Raw genomic sequence first — 25,985 nt, 5'->3', positions numbered from 1 at the left:
AGACCCCAGCAGTGGCCAGAGGGGGACAGGAGGCCACGGGGTCCCGGCCAAGGCTGGGCCAGGCCATGGCTGCGAACATCTTGCTGACACCAAGCCCTGCCCTGCTGCCGGTTGGCCATGCCAACCCTGGGAGAGGCTCCGGGCCGGGCCAGGACTGCTCTGCCATGGGAGCAGCTGCCAGGTAGGGGGAGGGGAAGCCATTGGCCCACAGCTGAAATTGAGGGAAGCTAAAGCCAGAAACCAGCCATGCAGCCAGAGCGGCTGCCACTGTTCTGGCTGGACCCTCTGAGATCTTGGCACAGCCCCAGCATGGCCTGAAATCCATCACTGTAACTGCTTCAGCCACTGCCCGGCAAAAACCATCATGACCATCTGTAGACCTGTGCAAGATATTAACTCTCCAATTGCACAGATGAAACTTGCAAAACATTGATCCTCTCCTGTGTGAGAGAAGAGGATAGGGTGAAGACACAGAGGACAGTAAAGAAGGGGTCAAGTCCCAGATGGAAGGAGAATGAGGAGATGCCTTACTATTGGGATGAAAGTTCTTTTGGTAAGACCATGGAGATGGACTGATACACTAAAATATCCCCTTTAATTCATGAGAAAGTATGGAGGGATGGAGTGTTCAAACTGTAGACGTGAGCAGAGGCATCCATAATGAGGCAAAGCAGATGTTGAAGTAGCTGTGATCCCATGAGAAGCTTGAACAGCGAGAGAAATGAGAGTGATGAAGACTCTTTGCACCCAGGGAGAGAAGAAAACATCTGTTCCCAGAGATAATGATCACAGAGATAGATGAAGAGAACCTTTGCTTTTGAACAGGTCATCCTTAAAATAATACCCCATAAGTTGACATGGCCCATGAACTCAGCTGTGGGAAGGCTGTGAAAATGGAAGGAACTTCACAACTGAAGGTTTTTTCCTGGGCATCTGCTGTTTGTGGAAATTAAAAAGCCACAAGAGAACTGTTTCTTGTGGAGAAGTTTCCATGGCATGGCGAGAGAAGCTCCTCTCCCCGCAAGAAGTGATGAAAGACTATTGTAGAGGTGGTAACTGACTGAAAATCTCTACGTTGTCAGTTGGGAAAGAAAAGAAGTCGGACAGGGGGAGGAGGAAGTGTTCTGAAGGTTTTATTCTGATTCTTACTATTCTTTTAGTTTTGTTAATAAAGTTTTCTTTATACCTTTTGAGTTTTGAGCCTGCTTTGCCCTCCTTCTAATTGATATCTCACAGCAGGAAATGACTAAATAATTATAATATGTGCACTGGCAATTTTAGCCAGCACTAAACCCACTGCATTATGTGGAGCATTGGCCAGGAAACTTAAATTGGTGAACCTAAACCACTACATGTATGAATTCTAATTTTTCAGATTCTAATTTCTTAATGATTATCCATTTTTAGTACCTGGAATTTCAAGCTAATTTTGCCTTTGTTTTAATGTCTTGTTCAGCTTTGTTATATAGCATTGCCATTGGTCATCTTTGTATTTCACCTCAAATGTGGGTGGCAATGTTTTACTTCTTGGGTATGTGCTAAGAATTAATGCTTTCCAAAAGGGTTACAAATTCTCAAACTAAAGTTGTTATCATAGACTTTAATCAGCTATTAATTCCTATTAGCTGATGAGACAAAGCGGAAGATTTAGTAGTAAGTATTAACTATGCTGAAAAGCACAGTGGTCAGGTTTCTAACTGACATGTCCATTCAGGGAAATTGGCATACTAAGCTGTGCTGATTAGTTTAGAACAAAGAAGAAATGACTCATGTTGAAGAAGGAATGCAAATATTAGCTGAGAGACAGCTGTTTGTGTGGATAAGCCTTCTTAAGATGTTGAATAAATTTTAAAAGATGTACAGGGAAAAACATGAACTTGCTGCTTATCCAAAGCAATGAATAAAATCCCAAATGGCTCTTTAAGAGCTTGCAATGAATGAGGCAAAATAAGCGGATGGAGGTAGGACAGTGAAGGAACTTGTTTTGTAAAATTCTTATGATAACTTCTGTAACAGTAGAAAAATAGGACATCAGGAAAACATGGTAAATACAGCAAAATTACTGTCTTATGATTTTATTTTTTTAAAATATCTGAGATGTTTGTAAAACAATGTTAGGATGTCAGAGCCTCGTCTTATTTCTCGAAGATGGTCTTTTGTTTAACAGTATTTACCTCTGTGTCTCAAACACACTGCCAAGTGAAAAGGGAAGAGGAAGGCTAATCTGCAGGGAGAGGTGATAACAAAGGTGCGGCTACAGGTTTTAAATCTCTTGGAGTAGATTATGGTAAAGCCAGATCCACTGAAGTAACAGAGATCTTTCTGTCTATTCAGTTTGTCCTTCTCTCTAAGCCTGGGTGACCTACTGCACAAATACAGGCTAGATGCAAGTTATTTACATTGTGTTTCAGTGTGTGGCTGTTTTAAATTACTTACTGCTGTAAGGCATGTCACTGTGGACAGATTGCTTTGGAGTCTAATGCAAAGCTGAGTTAAATTGGTTTTGGTGGTTGTTTTGGTTGTAGGTTTTTGTTTTCTTTCAGAAAAGAGCATGGGGACTTAGCTGTGGTTTTTGTCTGAGGTCTCCTGATGCACTGACCGAGCTGCCTGTGCTCTGTTGCAGTCCAAGCTGTAGCCTGCAGTTTTTCAGATGGGAGGTAAATGTTTAGTACACACAGATGAGAAATAAGCTGGACATCTAAGTTGTGAATTTGCTGTCCAAAAGCAAAGTATAATTTTACAAAGCTCTGATGCGTAATTGAGAATGCTGATAAATTCTTGGGTAGGTGTACAGGTTGTAAAGTCTCTGAACCACCCACAAATGTAACACAGATTTTAGTGAAATCACATATTCCTAAGCTAAAGGATGCTGTGTTCCCTGTGGTCAGCTGGAAAGCTGACACATGGGAGGAAAGCTGGGAGACAGGTACAAGACCTCTTCTTGTGTCCACACTTCTGTATCACAAGTATCTGAATACAAGCCAATGTTTGAACTTAAACCAAGATGGGAAGTTGTGTGCCCAGTCTCTCACTCAGCAATTTTCAGCAAATTTCAGCAGTTCTCATGTACCAACATGCCTGTTTTCAAGCACTGTGTGGATTTCTTTACATCAGAGCAGCAGCCAGACATAAAGAGGGAAAGAAAGAGGTCACAGAATTTGTTAAAGCTACATCTGTAGCCTGCACTGAACCTGTGTGTAGCTCCGCAATGACGTTTCCTATCTTTTACAGCTGATAGATGCCAGCAATTTAGTCCTGATTGGATTTTCAGTAACCAAGTACTTTCCAGCAGTCAGAGTAATAGAGAAAAATAACTTCATTTTCTTGAAATACCTTTCTTTTGTTTTCTTGAAATATCTTTCGTTTTCTTGTCTGCTTTCCTTAGTCCTGGAAAGAAGAGGGACAAAGATCTGGGGAGAGAAGAACATTATTGTAATTTTGCAAGGCATAATCCTTCATAAAAATAGCCAGTACTTAAGATCTCTTCTGAAATTACTCATACCCTCAGATAACCTAAAATCAGCAGACATGACTGAGGAAATGACTATGAGGTAAAATTGCACACATTTATAACTGATGGATTTGTAGGTCATTTTGAATATTTGTGGATAACCTGCAATAACTTGCAGGTCATTTCAGCAGAAATACCCTAAGTAGGCAATAGAGAGGAGCAAGTAGTGACTGAAAGCCAGAAGATTTTTCAACATCCCAAGAGACACCAGTGCCTGCAGGTATCTGCCCTATGAGTATAGTGTGCATGGATGTCCGTGTGCGCATGCATGCAAGCCCTATCATCATCATCATGCTAGCCTTTGTTTTATCTGTATGTTGAGTATATCTTGGATTGCCTGTATTTCACATAAAATTTGGGTGCTTCAGAAATACATTTGCAGTGTTGCATTGCGAAAAAGTTATGATGGGAGACAGCTAAAAAAATAAAGAAGCATTAAAATTTATAAATTTTATATATAGGCAGACTTTGTGCTTCACAGTTATCTTTTAGGTTTGCATTTCCTGATTTCTTGGAGCTTGACAGGATAATCATGTTCCCTTAACATAGTTTTGTTGATAGAATAAAGTTATATAATATTGCACACTTTTTAAAATCATTTTTCCTATAAGTATTACTTGTACCTCTTTCATTCTCAGGCTTTCTTACAAGTGAGGAAATCAATGTAGGTCAGTATGTTATAGATCAGCAGATGTGCATAAGAATATTTCTTCAACAGAATTTGTGAACCCTTTGTTCATTTTTAATCCTTGAATCTCTTGGGAAACATATTCCTTTTCCATTAAATATTTGGGTCTTTTTTCCCCTGGCTAGCTAGTTGAGTTCTCAGGCAAGCTTGTTTCCATCTGTACTGAAAGCATGCAGCACCTCCCTAGTCAGTATCTACACTTTAGAAGAAGGCTTAAATTTCTTAAATTTACATCTGTAAAGTCTGATGGAAAGCAACTAAATTGTTCTTACATGCTTCTGTTTTAAACTCAACAAGTTAAAAGTCTGTTTTTTATTTACACTGAGGCAGCTTTTGCCCTTCTGCCTATGTGGTAGGACTTTGTGGTAAACCTGAGTATAAACCACATTAATTAGACCACATGTTGATATTCTTAGCAAGGGGCAACCAGCGCCACTTATAATTCCTAACTAACCCTGGGTAATTGTTAAACCTCAGTTCACAAAATGCATGATGAACTATATCTCAGATACCCATATATTTGTGACCTTTTTCTGGCAGACTGCAACTGTACTAGGACTGTGATTCGAGAGGTGAAATATTTGAGGGAACCCAAGGCTGTTACTGTATCCCTGAGTCAGTTACATGGGAATATTTAAAACATAATACCAAAAACGTCTGGAAGTGCCACTGTTGTCAGGAAACCCTGGTTTTTAAGGCAGCCTTTTTATTTGTCTTATTTTTCCCCAAAGGATCTCACCTTTGTCATAAGCAAGTCTGAAAGCTGCTGCTGTCAGGTTTGAATTCTAACAAAGCTGTAATGGTTACTCTTGGGGTATTGGGATTTTTCTAGTGTTAGGCTTGGGTGTTTTGAGAAGTATCTGAAAAGGGAGGAATGAAATTTTTTAGGAAGTAAAGATCTGGAATTTTAGAAATTCATTTCTTCCTTTCCTTATAGCATCCTCCAATGCTTTTTCTTTTGTTTTCCATTTTGTTCTATAGACCCTTGCCTTTTTCCCTCTTTTCCGGTTGCAGTTTTTCCTTTTCTGGTAAATTTATTTCACTTTTTTTTGGCTTCTTCCTTTCAAGGTTTTGAAGAGCTTCTGGATTAGGAGAGGTCTAGACTGTCTGAAAAGCATGCTGAGTGCTGACCACAACCAGCCTTTAGGTCCACTTGGCTGCGTCTCAGACAGGTAGCTGATAACTGTGTGAGCCTTGCCATGGGGTGGTCAGAGCTGGCAGGATCGCCCAGGTGTGTGAGACATCTCCTCTCTTGCTGTGGGGGTGAGCTGTGGCCATGTCAGGCTTAGCTTGCGGGTCTGCTGTAGTTAATGATTTTCCTGAAATAATACCACTCCTGCATTTAGTTGACACCACTTTCCCCTCCTATTGTGTTTAATGACTTTACGTTCAGAAGACTTGCATCCAGTATGCACCAAGCCCAATCCTTCGCAAGGCTTTTGGTGGCAACCAGATTACTGTGACAAATTCATCTTTTGGTGGAGATCAGATTTTGTAAAAGCTGTTTCTCTCCAGAAGTCCTTCCTATACCTCAGGTTTGCTTAGTGCCCTGCAACAGTCGTTTTCAGAATGAGTCTGGCCTCTGTTTTCTTCATCCTTCAGATTGGACTTTAAATATGAAGAGTGGCAGAGATAGAGCTGGATTTATTTATTCAGTCCTAAGGGAATTCTTATGTCAAATGTTACTGATTCCTTCAACTATCTAATGGAACATTGTAAGGAACTAGCACACTCTAGTCATAGCACATGTTGAAATGATAGCAGGTCATGGACACAAGTAGCAGCAAGAGACATTCTGATTAGGCTTCATGAATATCTTTTGTCTCAAGAGAGTAGTCAAACATTTAGAATGGGTTGCCTAGAGAGCTTGTGGAATCTCCATCCTCAGAGATACTCAAAGGTGAACTGGAAAAAAGCTGGGCCCCAGAGTAGCCTGCTCTGAGTTGGACCTGTTTTGACTGAAGGGTCAGGTGACTTCAGGAGATCTCTTCCAACATTGTTTATTCTATTGCGGTTTGATTACAATCAGTATTCCCACAAGCCCACTTCACTGGAGAAGGCTGTTGACTTTTTAAAGCCTGCTGTTCTAGAAAGCAGCAACCTAAGAAAAACAGAACATCAAGTGCTGTAGACAGCAAAAGCCAGCTGGAAAACAAAGGCTATTTTTAAATAGAAAAGATTAAAATAAAGCAGCCACAAAATCAGACAAATAGCAAAACAAGCAAACAAAAAATCAAACCCATGGGTTTGCTAAGGTGAGATAAGCAGTTTCTGCTGAGTCTAATGGATCTGCTAAAAGGAGAAACAGAGTCTGAATGAGGCTGCATTAACTAAGTGACTGTAGATACTGTAAAAGCAGATTTTCTTTTTCTTCTCAGCTTTATCCTTTCTGTGGCACCCTAACTTGAAAAATGCTCTGTGTAATGAAATGTTTTATTAGGAATTCAGCAAGATTGAGGGACATCTGAAGTGCCACAGATATTTCTCTACTTTTAAATTCAGACTATAAATCCACAGTTGCCTCATTTCTGCCCAAAGTAGGACCCAAGGCTGAAAGCAAAGTGACTGTAACTCGCTTCTGGAAATAATGATATTCATAGTTGAAGTGGTATTTGAGGCATTCATTTAGAAGAATGGGCATTGTTCGCTGTCTAGCTGCTTCTTTTATGGTGCAAAGGGTCATTGACTCAGTTCCCTTGTCCCTAGGCTTTGACAGAATGACTAATGCTCTGAGCCCTTCTTCAAACTCAGCTTAGCTGAAAGATACGGTTCCCTCCCTCACATGTCAGCATTACTCATCTGTGCAATCATCCCATCTAAACCGTGTTAGAAGAGTGAGGAGTTTCTGAAGCTGTAGTGAGGGCAGCAGCTGTCTAAGTTTCCTGCCTTCCAAAGACATCATGGATGTGTCAGTGTTTCCACTACACATGCCCTATGTTCTGGTGACAGGTCATTTCACAGGCAGAGAAAAGGTGTTGGCAGCAATTTTTAATTCTCCATACAAACAAAGTGTTTTCATGAAAAGTTTGAAGTCTGTGGGGCAAATTTCATGCAAAATTACATGATCCAATCAGTGCCCAGTAGGCGTCTTCATCTGTCAATGGCAAACTTCTCAGTTATTTCAGTGGCTTGCAGGATATTGCTTAGGTGTTCCAGAGCGGATAGTATTTACAAGCAGTTCTTGCTGTCAGAGTGCTTAAGCATATTAATAGGCTATGTATGGACTTGTCAGATTTACAGGGCCAAACCTGTTCTGCATTAGGCAGTTGCCTGGTGTAAATCTGATCAAAACACCAGATTTTCTTAGAGGTTTATTTTCTGGATGGTGGTAAGACTGGGAAGCACAAAGCTGTTTAGCAACCACAAGAAGCCATCCTCCTTGCTAACTAAACTGGAGTTTGTTTTAGACATTGGATCTCTAAAATACTGTCATTCTTTGGACCACTTTAACCTTGCTGAGAGACTTCTTCAGGCTCACAGGGTCATTGGCACCAAATAGCCTGCAGTCTCAGAGCCAGTGTGGGGGCAGTTGGTGGGATATGCTTCAGAAAACAATCCTCCCCAAAGTTCGGTAGGTGTAAGTGAAATATCTGCTGCTTAGATGTAGTCCAGCCCTCAACCCAGAAACAGCAACCCAAAGCCTACCACATGCGTATGATTGTCTTTCAGTATCTGAAAATCTAAGACTATTTAAATGAAGTTTCAAAGAGTGAAAGAAGATCAAAATTTCTAATTGAAGCTTTTCCTCTGCTGCCAAAGGATAACTGAAATTTATTAGGCAGAGCTGTTGAAACAATTAAGAACCTAAATTTAATAAATTTTTGGAAGAAAAAGATACTGGACTTTGTGAGAGGTACTGATTTATTGCCTCTGTCCTTGATTTGGTTTTAATTGCAAGTGTTTGCTCCTAACATCCTTATTTGAGATTCTGGTTCTGCTGGAAGAGCATGCTACACACATAGAATTGGTTGGGGAATATGAAATAGCTTCATGCCTACACGGAAACCTCCATATACTTGGTATGTACTCTCACTGGATGTCGTCTTGTTGTAAGCCTGTGGATAGTTGCCTTCTAGAGGACATCACTGATGCACTTCACTAAGCAGCAGGGTTTTTTTACAGTATTTTAGTTTGGCTGCCACAGTTTGTAATCTAGAATCTGGTGAAAGAATTCATAACATGTTCCATGGGGAGAAAGAATTTTTACTCACTTCCTTGCTACCTGTTTAAGGGATTTCTAGGACAAGAGTTTTTGGAATTAGAATCTTCTGTCTCCTGGGAATAAATAAAGTTATCAATAAACACTGCTGCAGGGTGGGGCAAAAGATGTGTTCTGCAGAGAGAGGGAAATTGTCATATGCCCACAAAAGGCAGATTCTTCACTTAATTAGGGAATGGCATTGAGAAGGTGGTGTATTACAAGGCTAGAATGCTGCTGACCATGGCACATGGGGAAGCCTCTGTGTGTGTGTGTGTGTGGTCACAGTCCTTCAGGGATGTGAGCTGGCAGCAGAGCGCCCAGCAGGAGTTAGGCTGCTGCTGGAGAAGCTGGCGGCTGTTTGGAAGCACCTGATAGAAAAATACCACTGTGCCAGCACAATGGCTTAACAAGCTAACAGGATAAGTGGAATATATTGCGTTCAAGAGCTGGATAATTCTGTTAGCAGAGTGGGGGTTGCAGCTGAAGCACTGCCACTAATTAGGGGTAGATTTTCAAAGTGGTGCCTGGGATTATAGACATAATTCTGTCAGTGGAAGTCAGGGAGTTCCGATCTGCATTTGTTCCTTTCAGAATTCTCCCCTTTCATCCCAGAGCAGCTTCTTCACTGAAGAAGCCAAATGATAGTGTGAAAGGAGGCACTTACTCAGTCTGTGTTTGCTTAGTCAGTTTTTTTACAGAACAGTTTATTTTTAAATTCAGCACCTGGGAGGAAATGGGAATATTCACCCATTTGCAGATCTACTGAGGAATTCCCTCTCTAAAGAAGATGGTAGAATATGAAGTGTGAACTCGGGATATTGTCTGATATTCTCTTACTGTGATAAGATGATTCACTGCTGAGCTGTAGAAAATGTAAGCCTTTTTCCACTTGTTTTGAATAGTTGACCTAATGTTAAGCATTCAGTGAAGTCAAGAGTGCAACAGTAAAAAGCCAACAGAAATAGGTTAGGGAAGAATAAATTTTTGAGGACTGTTTGGGACTCCTGTGCCATGTACACTCTGGTCTATTAAAACAATACCTCCAAGTGGGTTTAAACTGAAATCAGCAAGGCTGTTAACCCTGCTTATTTTGCTTTAAATCTGCTGGCAAGTTCAGTGGTCTTGAAAAGCAGGGAACAGAGAACTGGAGCTTGAAGTAAACATAGCGCAGACAGTGACTGGACAGCCTGTCTTTTGCTCTGTGACACCACATCTTTAACTCTGACACACCTAGCAATAACTTTTCTGTGTGCTGATGCACAGTTTGGGGCTAAATTGAGGCTATTTTTCACTTTTGATTTGAATCAAACACAGGTTGTAGCCTCACCTTTTTACGTTGCTCTAATCTATTGCTTTTCATCCTCAGAGCCAGTGTGTATGAACAGAAGTTGTTTTGCGGCTTTACATTTGTGGTTTCCAGTCTTCTTTCATTGTAGACTTCCATCTTGATTATAGGTCTAGATAGTACTGCCTGGAGCAGTACTCTGAATCCTCTTCTGAGTATTCAGAGCAGTACTCTGAGCTCTTCTGAATACTTTGATGTGTCCTTAGACCTACTTTTTGAAAGAAAAACTCTTGTGAATAGATAGTATTGCCTCAGCTAGAGCTTTGCAAGTTTACCTGACTTTTTTATTTGTGTTAGATATTACTGTAGTTTTAATCTGTGCTATCAGTGTAAATACCAGTGTATTCTGGGTTTTAATTAGCATCTTGTAAAATGGGAACTTGATTATATTGAGCATTAGGTCATGTCCATGATGCTCACCATGATATAAAATCAGTGAAAGCAAACAGGTAGTGCAGCACTGATTTTAATAGCACTGTAATTTCCTCTGTTTAAATGGAAGAAATACTGACCTGTGGGAGGTAATTTATATCAGTTAAATTTCACCATTCTTTTGCAGCAGAAGTTACTGATAAAGAAGTGCTTTGGCTGTCAGTGAAGAGTAAGATTACTTAATTTAGGTGTTTCTTTCACTTATGGGAAAAGAAAAGTCACTTAGCTTTGTTGAATCTCTTCATGTGAGCACAGTGGCCAAAAATGTCCTCTTCCTTCTGAAGAGGAAGAGTGCTACAGAACACTAAGACATGAGAGTGTTTTTCTGTGCTGTGTGTGGGAAAAGGAGTAAGTGCTTGTATTTTTCAGCTGTGCATGTCTAGCTGTGGTAGATGCACATAATAAAATCATATTTATCTTGCTTGGTATCATCAGGACTTTAAGAACAGTTAAGTTGTGCTGCACAATAGACAAGCATGCTAAAAGGAATTTAATGCTGCAAAGGAGGTTTTGCCAGCATGCTGCACTATTACCAGTCACTGCAGTGTCCAAACGGAGCACCAGGTAAACACAGTTACAACAATTAGATTCTTCAAGACCTGTCTTCACACTGTACCTGTGTCCAAAAGGATTTGTCTTATCATAACCTAGAGCAACAGGGTGGCTGAATAGGGGCACCCTAAAGGTGCCCTCAAAGCCACTTAATTTTCAGGAGCAAGAGCATTGTCGTTGTTACTCTTCCACGTATTTAGGTTGGCTAGTTAAGGGAAGGGTATTTTAGGAGACATTTTTAATTAGTTGTGAGAGCTTTTGCTTCTGGCTTTCTGCTTAGACAAATTTTTAGTGTTGCAGTTGGAATTTTGCATCAGCAAGAACTGATGGACTGTAATACTCTGGGATTTCTCAAGATGATTTTTTTTTTTTCATAACTCATACCATGGCTAAAGAGAAAGGGAATCTCAAGGGCACCCTTTGCTAGTGTGAAACCTGTCTCCTTTCTCTTTCAGGGTCACATAAGTTCCTTCTAGCATTTGCAGGAACTGCTCACAAGGAAAAGTGATTTCAGGACAAGACTATTATTTTTAAAGTTCAGTCTTCTCCTTTGGTTTTCTTTTTTTCTCTGTTCTGTAAAAATGAAAAGCACTAGCAAAGCTGGGCCATTTCCTGAGGTCAGCAAGTCCCAACAGGCTGCAGTCTGGCCTCAAGTACCTTCCCCTCTTTCCCGGTTAGCCATCACAGGTGCTGGTAGTCATCTTTCACCTTGCTTCAGAGGTTAGGAAACTCTATCACAGACCAGAAGATTTTACAGTGTGTATTTACTAGAGAATATTTTAAAGGAAGTACCGATGCTTCTGTAACTGTTTGAATGTATGTGCTGACATCAGTGGCAATGACACTGTCTCCTGTTACATTCAAAAAAATCAAAAGGAGGTTTGAACCCAGTTCGAGAAATCTTTGGTTTTTGGAGACAGATTCAGCTAGGTTTGAAGTTGCAGCTTCATATCTAGATATAGCAGAAGTATGTAGTAAAAGCATATTAAATCTGTTTTGTATCAGCAGGACCTGTAAAATAATTAGGCTGGGTTGTGGAATGTGCAGAAATGGCATTATAAACTAAAAATATCACGTTAATTCAAACTGAGCTCTCACTTCAAGGGCATAAAAAAGACAGAAGTTATTGAGGAAAAATCACATTTGTTCCTTTTCATGTGAAGGACTTCAAGCCCATAGGATGTCAAGTGATGAGATTAATGTTGTCTGTCTGTCAACTAACCATGTTTTAAGTGGCAGTTGAGAAGATAGAGGGGTTTTTGCCTCCTGATGACTAAACTCAAGGTTTATTTACAGTGACAAAACTCCCAATGTAATTATATTGCAGCCACTGAAATGAGTCTAGATTTCCTTCACAATGAATGGCAAGCAGGAACAGTATGACCTGTGCACATCCCTATCCCAGGCCTCAAGATACTATGAAACTCATTTGATATGGCTGCTGATGAGCTCTGGTGACCACTCACCCTCTTTTGCCCTGCCCTGCATCAAGTGCAGCCTTGTCCTCATTCCTGGGGACACTCTGGTATTGCATGAGAAAACAGAATCCAGACTGCAGCAAATAGCTCTTCTTATTTTCAGAAAATCAGACTTAATGACCAGTGTCTTCAGACTGCTGGAGGATGAGGAGGACAGGTTTGTGATGGTAGAGCTCCACAGGAGGCTCAGTTGTATGAAGTCTTTAATGGTTCACCCCAGGTCTCAAAACAAAGGACAAAAGCTTCTGTCTCCTTCAGCCTTTCTGCCGTGCATTCCCTTTCTCATCCACCTGGCCAGGAAGAAAATGAGAAAAGTTTCCAGCAAGTGTTTCATTTTGCTAAGGTTAATTGCTAGGCGTTCTCAAAGCGGCTGGCATGCTGATGCAGTGCTGCATCTCAGAGAGTTATGCAGGGGTCAACTACTGAGGATGGTACTCGTTTGCACAGCAGGGCTGGCTTTTAGTACCCCTGATTGTATGGCTGAGTGGTGAGCACTTGACAGGACGCTGTGGGGTGCACCTGCTTCAAAGAACAGATGGACCCTTCAGGAGCTAATAAATTTATTTTGTTGTTGTTTCACTTATGGGACTGGGTGTGTTACTACTGTCCTTGTATAATGGCAAGCCTTGCTAGTGCAAGTTTGACCATGCTGAAGATGCTTTGCTTTGTATCAGGATTTGTGACAACTCTCTATTGTAACTGTATCAATACACTATCACTAATGTAAATATGGCCCCTGAAGGGTCATTTAATAGCAAATATTTTTACGTTTTGAACAGGTTTGCAGGACCCCATCAGATCCACCCCTGTTTGTTCAAAGTTTGCTGAACTATTCATACTGGCATGATGCATGACGTACATGGCAGGTCTAAATAAAACCCCAGAAAAATGTTGAAGGAGTAGAAAAAAGCACCTTTTACAAATGTGCTCATATCTAGGTTGTTTGGCCCTGTTACTATCCTGGACAAAATCATGAAAAGACCATAAAAGTAAGCATTAAAGCATAATGTGTAATCATTGTCAGGCAGTGACATAGTATGAAAAATATAAGTTGACAAAGAAATGTCACTGTTTCTTGAATCAGAACTTTGGCTGGTAAAGGTTGCCGAGTTCTTGTCATAAAGTTCCTATAGTCGCATATATTCTGATTTAAATGTATCTCTAACCAGAAATCAGTGGTGGTTTCAATATATTTATTGAATATACTCTAAATATATATAGAGAATATATATTCTCTACTTTGCTGAGAATGCCAATAGTGCAATTGCAACTAATTAGCTGTAATCCAACAGGGATGTTTCTACTGGAATTTATTCATAGTCCTGCCCTACTCATTACCTTTTATCCCATTTAGATAATCTGGAAGAAACAAAATGGTTATGACTAAAAGTCAGGTCAAACAGAATCCATTATTTCATAAGGATGTCTAAGTTCAGTCCATGTATTTTTTAGCTATGTCTCATCCATGTGTGGTTGTTTAATCCCTGTTAGCTGGGCTAAGTACCCACTTGCCCAGGTTTTGCACTATCCGGGGGCAGAGAGCAGCTTGTTTTCTAAGTTAAGCTTGACTACACAATATTTAATATACCGAGCAATGAGTCACAGCTGAGTGGGACTTCAGTTACTGTTTCCCATCAGAAATTGAAACTTCACTGCATAAATGTTGTTTTTCTTTTTTGGCTGAAAGCTGAATGGCAAGTGTGACATGGAGCTGCTGCTTCCCGGGGGCAGAGCAGCGCTTGGTTTGACGCCAAAGTCGGTGGGAAGCAGTACTCATAGCACCACCTCCCTGCTGAACTTGGAATCTGACACCCGATGGCATCTCCTCTGCCCTGCTCAGGGACTCCACACAAAACCTACTGGTGGTGGCCTTCTCCTAATGCCCCAGACACTGGCCCATGGGTGTTTTTGCTTCCCAGTTCTGATCATACCCAGAAGGCAGCTTGGAACCTAATTCGCACAACAGCAGCTCTCCAATAAACTTGCTGAACTAAACCTGACATTAAAAACTGAACTGTGGAGTACAAAGAGTAATCTATGGATTTTTAATTTATTTTTTTTCCAGCTCACTCTTGATGCATATTGTTAGCATAATTCACAGTAGGTTTTTTATGCAGGGTACTAGTAATCTCTCAGAAGTCTTTCTTAAAGGTATGCAATAAACTGTCTGGAACAAGATTTTCCACACAAGTAATGAGGTATTATAAAGATGGAAGTTGTTTCAAGAGGTGATAGCCACATCCCCATCCTTATGTACTACCTTTATCTCCTGATTAATAAGTAGTTCCTTTCTGAGTAAAGAACTGCTGTACTCAAATCACAGTAGTATTTTTGCATCATTCTGGTTTTTTAAGGGAAAGCTTCCAGGCAGGGATGACTTAGGTCATTAATGGTTAAATGATTACCTAAGTAAAAACATGGTTTTGATCTCTGGTCATATAATTGATTCTTAGTTTGATAAAACTAACTAAGACTCTGTAAAAAAGACAGTTACTAAGTAATTTTCTGTTCAAGAGTTGTTGGAGACTACTCTTTCTCATAATTCTTTATCTCCCAGCAGATTTTTAAAAGCATCACCAATGAAGACTCAGTCCAGGGACAAGGAAGTCGGAGACTGATAAGTTTTTCATTGTCAGGTAAGTCACTGCTGATACAAAAGGTTTAAGCCCAAACAGTTTGTGACTGAAGTTACTAGAACCTTTCATGTACACAACTGTGTAAGTATATCTATGTATATATTTATGCATGCGTTCTTTGTCTGTTGTTCTAGAAGTGATGCTGAGACAGAGAGTAAATATCTATTATTATTGTCACACTCCTTTCCTTCAATGAGAGTTATGTGCTCAAGTAGCTTCTTCCAAGTGGAGTTCTGGGGCCATATTAGGTTTTTTGGTTTACAATTAAATATGTAGGTCAGGGAAAGTAAGATCAAAGGCATGTGCTTTATTTAAAGAGCAAAATGCCATTTGTGGCATTGTGACTGTTCCTTGGAAAGCAAGTTCCACAGTCATGGTCTGGACCATATACTGTGGTGCAGAAGCTTCTCTGTATCACTCAAAAGTGATTCTCAGACTTCTTGAGCCAGAAGACTGCTCTCACTTACCTGCATTTCATGAGGAATGCTCAGCCTCATTACTTGGCATGTCAAAGTAAAACTGCAGGTTTTAAGGGCTTAATATGTTTCCATGTGACATCTATGAACCATTTGATCTGGCTCTGGTAAGAACAAGATGTAAATCACATCTGTAGACAGAAACCAGTTTGTCAAAAGAGAGTGGTTTTGAGTATGACTCTTATTTTGGAGTTTTATGCTTACTGGTTCATTTCCTAATTTTTTTAGCTCCTGGAAGACAAAGAGAAAAATGCTTGACTTGACTTGGAAATTCTTTGAGCATGTCGTGCAGAGTAAATGTGGTACCCTAGTTCAAAAGTTTTACAGGTATAGGCTTGTGTCAAGCTTCCCTTTATTAAGGACGCATGTCAGTGCTTTTCCAAATTAGGCAGCCAGTGTGGTTCTTGAGAGGTTGTGTATGATACATGGTAGACCAGACTGACGTTGGGCAGGGCTTTTTTAACACATGACATTTTGCCAAGTTGCACACTGGACATCCATCCATCTGTTGATAAAACCAAAGGTTTAGCTCAACAGAAATAAAGAAGACTTAATATTTTTTAATGTCCATAAATAATCTTACACAGCAAATGTGGCCCAGAGCTAGTTACTGTTTTTCATTCTCTCAGATTCTTTTGCCTAGTAAGCCAAGAGGTGTCAAGAGTAGTAATTTGTAAGACTACTAAATAATGTGGTGTCAGTGGGTCCTTTTATAAACTAGAGTGTCTAATTTACAGCTTGATTTAAAGTAAAGACCATACCTCATAATTTGGGATATCTTATTCCAGTGATTCACAAGCAATTAATCTGCATGTATATCGCATCTGTATTAACAACATCATCACAGCCAGGTATATGAAAGGCTTTGATGAAATAATATAGCAATTATTTTATCAAAAATCTAAGTTAGCAAAATAGTTCCATTTCAATCTTTCTGAAATTAACAGATTAATATATCACAAGGATTTATCTATTACCTTCTTAGTCAACACCATGCAACAAAACTTCTCTCTCAAAGCAAAATTATTGCTATCCCTATACCTATTATGCTAGCTAATAAAATGCAAATCAAGGCAGAACTCCCGGAGGCATCAGAAGGAACTGGGATTCCTTTCCATTTGCACCACTATCTCAGTAGTAACCTCTCTACCGTCCCTCGCTTATACAGAGTTTTCCTTTTCAATATCTATATTTTGGTATACTGTCATCTTCAGTCATTAGTCAATACAATCATTACTTAAAAGTTAGGTTTCCAAATTATGGTTGATTTAGTTGCAGTTAAAAAAATGCAGTTGGAATATCTTTAGTGTCACTGGAGGCAACTGCACCAACACAGAGGAATTGTGTCCTAAGCAGTCTGTAATCTAAAGAATGCAAGAACATCTATGCCTTCTGCCATATAATTTTTCTAGAAGAAAAAGTTATTAGAGTGGGAGAGAAAAATCTCAAAGTAGTCCAAATCACAAGAAATCCTGCACAATACGAGTGCATTTCAGCTGACTTGTATTGCTTTCTCTACCTCTGAGAGAGTCCAGTGAGACCTTCTGTTGAAATGAACTGTGTGGAAACAGTTTTTTTCTAAAAAGCTGTTGACAAAGTGCTTTATTCTTTCTGCAGTTTATTGAGTATTTGGTTGTACAAAATCCAACTGTTTCACTGGAGTGTTTTTTTTTGAGAAAATATTTCTGGATTGAATAAAAATGTCAAACAGTGAAAAAGGTGTAAAATGATCCTTCAAGGCACAAGAAGATGACTAGCTTCTTGAGAATGGAAATAGCAGAGAGTTTGCTCTGTGTCACTAGGAGGGTTTTTTACTTCATGTTTGCTTCCTTGAAGACTGGAAGTTGGTCCTGTGAAAGGCTGCTTTAGATTAATAGGTTCACTGGCAACACTGATCTCAAATAAGGTAATTTCCCATGGTTAAGCTTCTTAATAATTTTTATGATGACTGTATTATTATAACTTTCATTATTTAAAATATCAAGAGAAATATTTTAAGCCTAATTAAGCTAGACTGAAAAAAGCCTTTAAGGAAAACTCTGCAGTCCACTTTGCATTTACTTTTCAAACATGCCTTTTCCACTGTTACCAGTGAATGTCACACTTCCATTAAGGTGGCTGAAAAGCATCAGAGCTCTCTTGCATGAAGTACAGAAGGAAAAAATGTGCTAAGCTTCCTGCAATGTACTAGCTACTTCACTTGCAGGTTCATGGTTTAGCAGCAGTATAATGCATTTGCTGAAAGCCCTTAAAACCAGTCTTGTTGGCTGGTATATTTAGGGTGTTATCATGAGGTTTGCATAATATGCCTCCTAGCTCTATGTTGAATCAAATGAATTTTTTCAGGCTTTAATATTTCACATATCTCATGTTTTCACACACTTTATTTATAAGTGTCCTTGGGGAACAAATTACCAGAAGATCTGAACATTGCACAATCATTCAGGCATTTATCTCCATCACACCTCTCTGAGAATCTTGTTAGTTGTTTTTGTGTGGTTGTCAGAACAGGTATTCAAGTAATAACAGTTGTCAGTTTATAGAAGTAGAGCATAAATCACAACTGAAAATAGCGTAAGGTCTGCTAAGGGTCATTATGGCAGTAGTTGTTAGCATGAAATGTTCAGAATGCAGATATATAATGCACTTTATTTTCTTTTTTTTTTTTTTTTCAAATCCTAGTGGCTTACTTTATAACTACAAATCCCACGCCTTTTTCTTACCTGTCAGATCTTGTGTCAAGGTGAAGTGGCTTTTTACCATGTCCAGTACACACTGTGCCTACAAAGGATGCCTAGACTAGCAGTTTGAAAGGCCTCAGAAGGCTTTGAATTCAACTATTCTGATCTGCTATTTAACACAGGACACCTTGCCCCATGGGGGTGAGCTTTGTGTGAGTTTGGCTCAGACGTGTCTCACAGACAGGTGTTTAGTCAGGATCTGAGGATACCAAGATGGTCCTTAGCTCCAGTGGTTAATCACTTGCAGTGATAAAAACACTTATCCCTTGCTGCGATAAGCTGTTCACATTAGTGGTTCAAACTTTTTCTGTGTTTTCCTTGATGAAGATGATTAAAAAGGTAGCCTATCTCTCAGACATTTTGGAATACTTAATTACAACACTACTGGTTTTCATTTATTAATACACCTATTTTCTTCCTAGTACCTCTGCTGCCCTTCTTTTAACAAATGAGAAACCCTTTTGTTTTTCTTTGAAGCATTTACAGATAGGAAACAATATTTCCTTCTCTTCTTCAGTGTCTTTAATATTTTGCCTGAGAGCCCTATGACAGAAACATTTTGGTTTATTTGATCCACTTAGTCTTTTTTTTTAAATCTCAGACCTTAAAACCTTCTTTTGCAATTACACTAGCTCTTTCTTTTCTTCCTGGATTTTATTTTAATAGAAAAGTGAAGTCTGTCTATATGTCTGTAATTTCTGAGAGCAAAAAGAAGCACTTTTTTTAACCTCTTGCATATCATCAGTTACAGAATCTCATTCAGTAGCTGATCAAGTCAGTCATCTCTTGTACTTGAAGTAGTATCTTTCTCAATTCCCCTGCATTAGTTTGCTGTGTTGGATTTTAAGACTTCTGATCACTGCACATTACTGTTTATTTCTAGAATTCCTTAATATTTATTTCTTGAAATCTAATTAATCCCAGATGCAATACTTCTGCAAATCTTTGCTCACCTTCTTCCAAAGAGGTGATTGCCAAATAAAGTTTGGTATCGTACGCTGCTTCATTAGCAAACTGGCATTTCAGTAAATGCAATATTGCTGTGCTCTTACTATTGAAATATTGTTCCACTGACAATAACTAAAAATATTGCTTTAAAAGCACATGGCTGAGAGGCAGTACCTATGTGCCTTCTGTTCAATCTTGAGGAAGCAGTTTTTTGTTGTTCCTTTCTTTGAAGGCATGCCTGTGTCTTAGGTTGCTCAGCTCAGTAGATGAACTGCTGCCCTCTAAGATAGGTTCTTCTTGTTCCGTCCAAGGCCTACAAAATAAACACTGACATATCGGCACCCTGGCAATTCCCTCATTGGTAGTCTGTCCAGATACCAATCCTGTTCAAGTATGTTTTTCAGTGTCAGAACCAGAGCTGATTGCTCTTTGGGAATTCACAATGGGAATCTGAAAGGGAATGATGGAGCTGTCCATTGACATCCTAATTAGCAACTCTCTTGTGGTTGATGGATTATGAAGATGGTTTATTGTGCCTTGATACATGAACTATCAGGATCTCAGTAAGATGACAGTATTTTTTATTTTCTGCCATTAATGAACAGATTATAGAATACATTCAATTTTGCTATTCTTCAGCCGAGATCATAATCTAAATTGGCTGTGGTCATTCCAGTAACACTGGGGTCTTTCTGGTATCCTGTTAACTTCATTTGTTCTGTTTTTAGGTATGTTCTGGGAAAGTTTGGTGTAACTCAAGATGTCTTCATTTTCTCAAGGGGTCAGATGGCTCATGAGGAATATGTCTCATTTCCTGGTCCTGAGATCACGAGGCTAGTATGCTAAATATGAAAAATGTGAATTTGGTGGGTTGACCGTAGAATTTCTTAGGGTTAATAACCTCTGCATAAGTGCCAGTATAGGTACCTGCAAGACATCAATTATCATTACTTGGATGGTGCTTGGGAACACAAAGGACATTCAATACTTGTTATTTGTTGAAAGGATTTTTCCATCAGTTTTAAAATATCAGTATCAGTTTCTCAAAACTAGTAGCTCTACTTCTTACTAGTCTTTGACCTTTCTGTTGGGTTGTAGACTCTGGAGTCTTCAGTAGAATATTCAGTAAAATATGCACCATCAAGAGACTAGATGGACTGAGTCTTCTTGAGACACATCTATAAACGGCACAGAATAGCCTTGTGTGTTATTTCTAGGAATATTCTATTGGCAAAGTCCTCTTATCCCTTGGGGAGAACAGCTTCCAGCTCCCTTAACTTACTCCTGGCATACTGATGACCAGACTGAATGTAATTAATTTAGAAAACAGACTTACTCCTGGGTTTGGTTCTCTATCTGATTCTCCATCCTTTTCTGTTATGCTCCTATATGGAGCATGGGTCTGGTTGAGTATCTTGCTATGTCTGTGGGAAATTGAAAGAACGTCTTTATGGTAGTTTTGCTCATCATTACTGTCAGAGAATCTCCTTGCTGAGCATGACAAAATGTGACTCTTCCCTAAGCTTTTGAAAGCTTAATGACTTGTACTGAGGCAAAATCAAACATTGAAAAAAGCAGATGTATTCTAGCTGTGTTGTCGGAATTGACATCCCCACCTGGCTCCAATAAATACGCTGGTTCATCACAAAAATAGTCTCCATCACTATCCAGTCACCAGTGCCCAAAGCTTTTGATGCTTCATGGTGACTAGATTTGCTAAATGATCCTTTATAAAGCAGACAGGGAAGTCTGTGGTGCACTTTTGGAACAGAGGGTACATGCATCCAAGTGACCAAGTGTAAAGCTTCTTTATGTCTCATCCAGGCACCTCAAGATCAGCATATATGGAAAGAAAGCTCTGGAGTTGGAACAAATACATAAGTCACTTGGGGACAGCAGCAGGCAGCAGTTAGTACAAGCCATTTTTCTCCAATGAAGAGACCTAGCTGAAAAAGGATGCATGTACTTACAAGTAGTGCAAGTCTGTGACAGTGAAAGGCTGTAATTACTTTGTCTTTACCTGGATTTCTTCCTTCTGTCATCTGTCATGAGAGATGGCCTGACAATATTAAACTGTTAGATGTATATAACCTCTTTCACACTAAAGTGTGATTTATGACTAAATGAGAAACTGACACATAGTATATTAATAACTTTTTTTTTTAAGAGACTGGATGAACATACACCTTTGCAAACCATAGATGAGTTATCTTTGTAGCATCTCCTTATATGCCTCCAAGAAATACAGTCTAAAATTACAGTGTGCAGCAGGGTATGTCCCAGCCTTCTGGAATTCATTCATTCAACCAAAGATTTAAATTCGGTTAGCTTCAGACCTTCACTTAAAAGTTTAGTATCTTCTGAACCTTTTTTTCTGAAGATAATAGAGAAAAATATTTGCATTTAGGAAGGCAGAATGGCTGTGATTCTTCTGTTGGAGAGTTACTTACTGGAGTAGTAAGAGTTACAACAACAAGTTACATCAGATAGTTACAGGATCTACAGATAGGTTTTGATTCAAGTTAAATGAAATGCTGCTTATCTGCAGATATCCATGTAGCTTTATTAGGAACTTTTTCAGTTTTGGTGCTCTATTTTTCAGTGATGAGAATTTGTGGTGAGATATATAATTGGGATATTTGTCCTTGAGAAGCAATTTCTGCTATCCCTATTCATACTTTGGACGATAAAATTGAAGTTTCTAACTGACTTTTTAAAAAAAAATTGTTGTATTGTGCAATTTCAGCAAGAGAATTGTACAAATAAAATTTCAGGCCACATGCTTAGCTAAATTACTTTTTTTTTTCCTCATTTGAATACAAAAATGAGACTGTTAACTGAAGCTAGGAGTACCTTCATGGCTGTGTTCTAATTCCCATAACAGGAAAGAGGCTAATAGGTCATCCTAAATGTATTTTCTTTATGAAACATGATATATAAGTCTACATAACTGAGTGCTAGGTATTTTCTATCAGTATCAGACTATTTTCTTACTCAGTGGTACCCAAAGATAGCATGGTCTCTCTTTGAAGGAGAAGAAAAAAAAAAAAAAAATCAGAAACATATACAGAAATGAATATTTCAGTTTTAGACTCTTTTGAGGAAGTATCAGAGAGAAAGAAAATAAGATCCCAGAGGTCTTTTTCTCTTCTCATATGTTAGCAGGCTGAACTAATACACTGCTGGCCCTTGTCATTCATACTCCTTTTGCAGTCTTGGTTTCTATTTCTTGAATGCATTTCTGACAGTACAACTTTCAAAGCAATAGAGTTTTTCATAAAGGATTTCAGCAGGGCTGTTAGATGAGACACTTGCTGGTTACACCGAGGTTGTGCACTCAGAAAACTAAAAAGGGGAAAAAAAATCAGTGTTATCTTTTTGAAGCAGATAATTTTCTTTGTGAGATAGCATTGCTAGGACCATGGCAGTACATACTTTCAGCAATGTGCTTTCAAATAAGCTCTTAGTAGTGATGTCCTCTATTTTTTTTTTTTTTTTTTTTTTTTTGTTAATTGTTAGGTAATGTCTCAAGAATAAAATTCTTAAAATACAGTCTTTTTCAGGACCATCTGTCCAACAGCTTTTGAATATCTGCAACATGAATTGTGGTGAAATAGATGATTAAAAACAACAGAAAGAAAAGCAATTCTTTTTAACTTGCACATTTTATTGCATTGGCTATTACCATATGTTAAGGAAGCAACACACAACTGGGTTTGATATAGCTATTTTCTGAAAAAATACTGATGATGGTGTGCAATGTGTATGATTTTCAGAGTAATCCAAAATATCTGCCTTGAGGGTTTTACATGGTCTTTCACAACCTGCTGGAATAATTGGGTTTTTAATCAGAAGAGAATTAGAAGACTGTGAAAATTAATGTTTTCAAAAACTGCCAAAAGAAAAAATATGTGTTTAAATTGAATGTTTAGGTATGCATCTCTGCAGTTTTAGAAACCATTTGGTCTAATAGTTTTTTATCTCTCCAATACAGCAAGAGAAAATAGGCAGAATGCAGTATGGTGCTTATAGCCCCATGTGAATTAAAGCTTTAAACAGAGGAGAATCTCCATGCAAAAAGTGGTGGAAAATAGATTAGCTACTGAACTCGCTAATAGGAATAAATGCCTATATGTACCAAAGAAAGCTTAGAAATATATTTGTAAAAAGAGAAGATCAGGGGTGTCAGTCTGTGTCTGTTGAGCCAAAATTAATGATATACCAGCAGATTAGTTTGCTTTTCATCAGCTTCACAGGGACAGATCATAATGGGCATTGTGTCTTCCTTCAGAATGCTATGGGGAAATTTTCAAATAAGTGCCTGGGCATTTTTTGTGTGTGTAACACATATTATGCTCCCTGGGAGTTCTGCAGCTGTAAAACCCTGCTTAAAATTTGGACATTATAGACAAGAGTTTTCCTAAGGCGAAGTTAACCCATGCAGGGAAGAAAATTATTTAAAGTGGGAAAAAATGTAAAATGACTTCTCACATTGAAAAAAGTGGTGTAAAAGCTAAGATCTGTACAGTGCTAAGATTTATACCTAGGAAAAATTACATCCATTGGGTACCAAATGCCACGACTTTGACATTAAATGACAGGATCTCTTTTTCAGAGTAGTCCTTCCACTACAGTCAGGCTGAGCAAGTGCTCAGCTTATTAGAAAAAACAGTATATCACTTTAATAAATATTGATGCATAAATATTGATTTAAAAGCTGAATCAGTCTGCACAATCAGGCTGTAAATTTGCAGTTTCATTATGTAATAATTTGTAAATCCTAAATCACAAGATCATTATGATTTGGAATTACATTGCCTCACAATAAACATAGTGAGTTTTTTTACATTCCTGCCATATTATTTGAGTTTGTTACCAGTTCTCTATATATTGTTTCTAGCATCCAAAAGAAATGCCCGGAATTTGAAAAATAATCTGGTTCTTTACCTTCTTTCAGATTTCCAGGCTTTTGGTCTGAAGAAAGGGATGTTCTTCAATCCAGATCCTTATCTGAAGATTTCCATCCAGCCTGGAAAACATAGCATCTTCCCAGCCCTTCCTCATCACGGACAGGAGAAAAGATCTAAGATCATGTGTAACACCGTCAACCCAATCTGGCAAGGAGAGGTAAGCAGTTGGAGAGTTAAGCTGAGACTTTTCTTAAAACATGGACTTTACTCTAGTGCTATCTCTCTTTCATTTTTTCTTTTTTTTTTTCCTTCTTTATTGAGTTCTTGGCTAAATAGTTGTTGACCTAACTGTGTTTGATGTATTTCGTTACTACTTGTCTCAGTACAAAAGGCTTAATTAGCTACAAAGATGGGTGGTACATTAAAACTTCCACTATACTTTCCCTGTAGGTTGTTCTTCATTGGTGTAAATTATGAAATTGTTAATTATTGAAGGCAGGCATAAAACAGAATTGAAAAATAAACTTGCATAGCATGAAAGGCTACTGCTAGATTGTCATAGTGTTCTTACACAGAGACATTATATCAAGCAGAACAAGTATGGCATGCAAATAAAGAGAAGCAATGTGATTGAAAAGCTTCAGTGACAATATAAATCAAAGGCAAAATTGGCACGTTTGGCCATCACCTTGAAGAAATAGTGTCTAGTCTGCTTCTTTTTGTTGGAAGGACTTGCACGTACTAATGAGATCTGCGAGTTCAATTGCTGCCTGCTGTTTCTAAATTACATGCGAAATGGCAATAGGCAGCAAAGAATAAGGAATCTCTTTGGAATTAAAGGAGCCTGACATACTGGGTGTGATTTACTGGTGTGCTCTGTCACAACAATATCTCCACTGCAAGAAAGAGTAAAAGTAAATAAATACACTGCACAGATATATTCAAATTAAAATGCAAATTTTAAAGTAGCTGAGGGATAATTAGGTCAAACTCTATAGACATGGGACTGTGCGTGGGCAAAAAGAGCAGAAATAGGATTGAATTCTCCTACCTAGAGAAACTAGATGCCACATCAGATTATGTGGCAGGTGGGGGAGGTTATCTGACTTGGGAGACAGCCTTGACACTAGTCAGAGAAAAATGCCTTCTAGCAGGACTTAATTGAAGACATTGTTATGAGGCATCCACTAAGTCATATCTTCTCTGTGGAGCCAAGCATCAGATGTGTCTGGTTGAGAGGTCCCAGGTCCAGCTGTGGACATGGTCAAGCTAGAACTGTCATGGAGGATCAGGCAGTTGGCAGAGACCTTTCAGTGAAGTGCGTAAGACTCAGAACTAGAGGGGAGCAGGTATGAAGGGGAAACTTGCTGTCTGTGTGTGATGCTCAGTACATAGGGATGTGGCCCTGATAAAATCTCATGGGTGTCTTCCCTTCAAGCTATGCCAAATGGCTGATTTTGTGGGCTGACATTTCTTTTCCAAGTGGAGTTTGGCAGTGAGAAAAGAAGAAACAATGAAGTGGCCTAATTATGGACATGGGAAAGCAAAAGAGCACAGCTGGCTTCCAGCTTTGCTGTTCAGCCCCCAGGTTTTCATGATCGCGTGCAAGCATGCTCCCTCTCCCTTTCTGTTGTTGGCCTGTGAGTGGCAAAAGAGTGTAAAAGAGACAAGCCATGGTTCAGCATGTTCTCCTTCTGGCTTCGCCTCAGCTGATATTGGGATGTTTAACTGCGTGCATTTGTGCTGCAGTCTGTGCAATCAGCCTGTCTGAACTCTTTGTTTTGTTACTGAAAAGCTGTGTTGATTTCTGCTGCACAGATGACCATAGGCCTGATTTTCTGTAGCTTTGTCCCTTCACGGGACAAAGGGAGAAGGAAGACTGAAAACTGTTACGGAATCACGGTGGTAGCCATTCTTCTGTCCACCCTTTTCACTTATGGATGTGAATATATGAAGTGACAATATACTGAGGACTCGTAGCCATTTCATTAAGAGTATCAATCACAAGCTGTTTTCGCAAAAACAAATTTTAGGTAATCTATTATTTCAGAAGGGTTGTTCTGTTCT

At 39.0% G+C, this 25,985-nt stretch overlaps 1 protein-coding gene across 1 annotated transcript in view; it reads left to right on the top strand.

The window, feature by feature from the left end:
* Positions 1-25,985, top strand: part of HECW1 (HECT, C2 and WW domain containing E3 ubiquitin protein ligase 1) — a 247,895-nt gene that overhangs the window by 139,959 nt on the left and 81,951 nt on the right. The window contains exons 5-6 of the mRNA XM_058831790.1: positions 14,768-14,843; positions 23,966-24,135. Of these exons, the coding sequence (XP_058687773.1) occupies positions 14,768-14,843; positions 23,966-24,135 (246 nt within the window). The remainder of the gene's footprint in view (positions 1-14,767; positions 14,844-23,965; positions 24,136-25,985) is intronic.

The sequence above is a fragment of the Poecile atricapillus genome, chromosome 2, assembly GCF_030490865.1.
Source record: "Poecile atricapillus isolate bPoeAtr1 chromosome 2, bPoeAtr1.hap1, whole genome shotgun sequence".
NCBI lineage: Eukaryota > Metazoa > Chordata > Aves > Passeriformes > Paridae > Poecile > Poecile atricapillus.
Note: the sequence above shows the minus strand (reverse complement) of the source record. Positions and strands in the feature narration are given on the sequence as shown.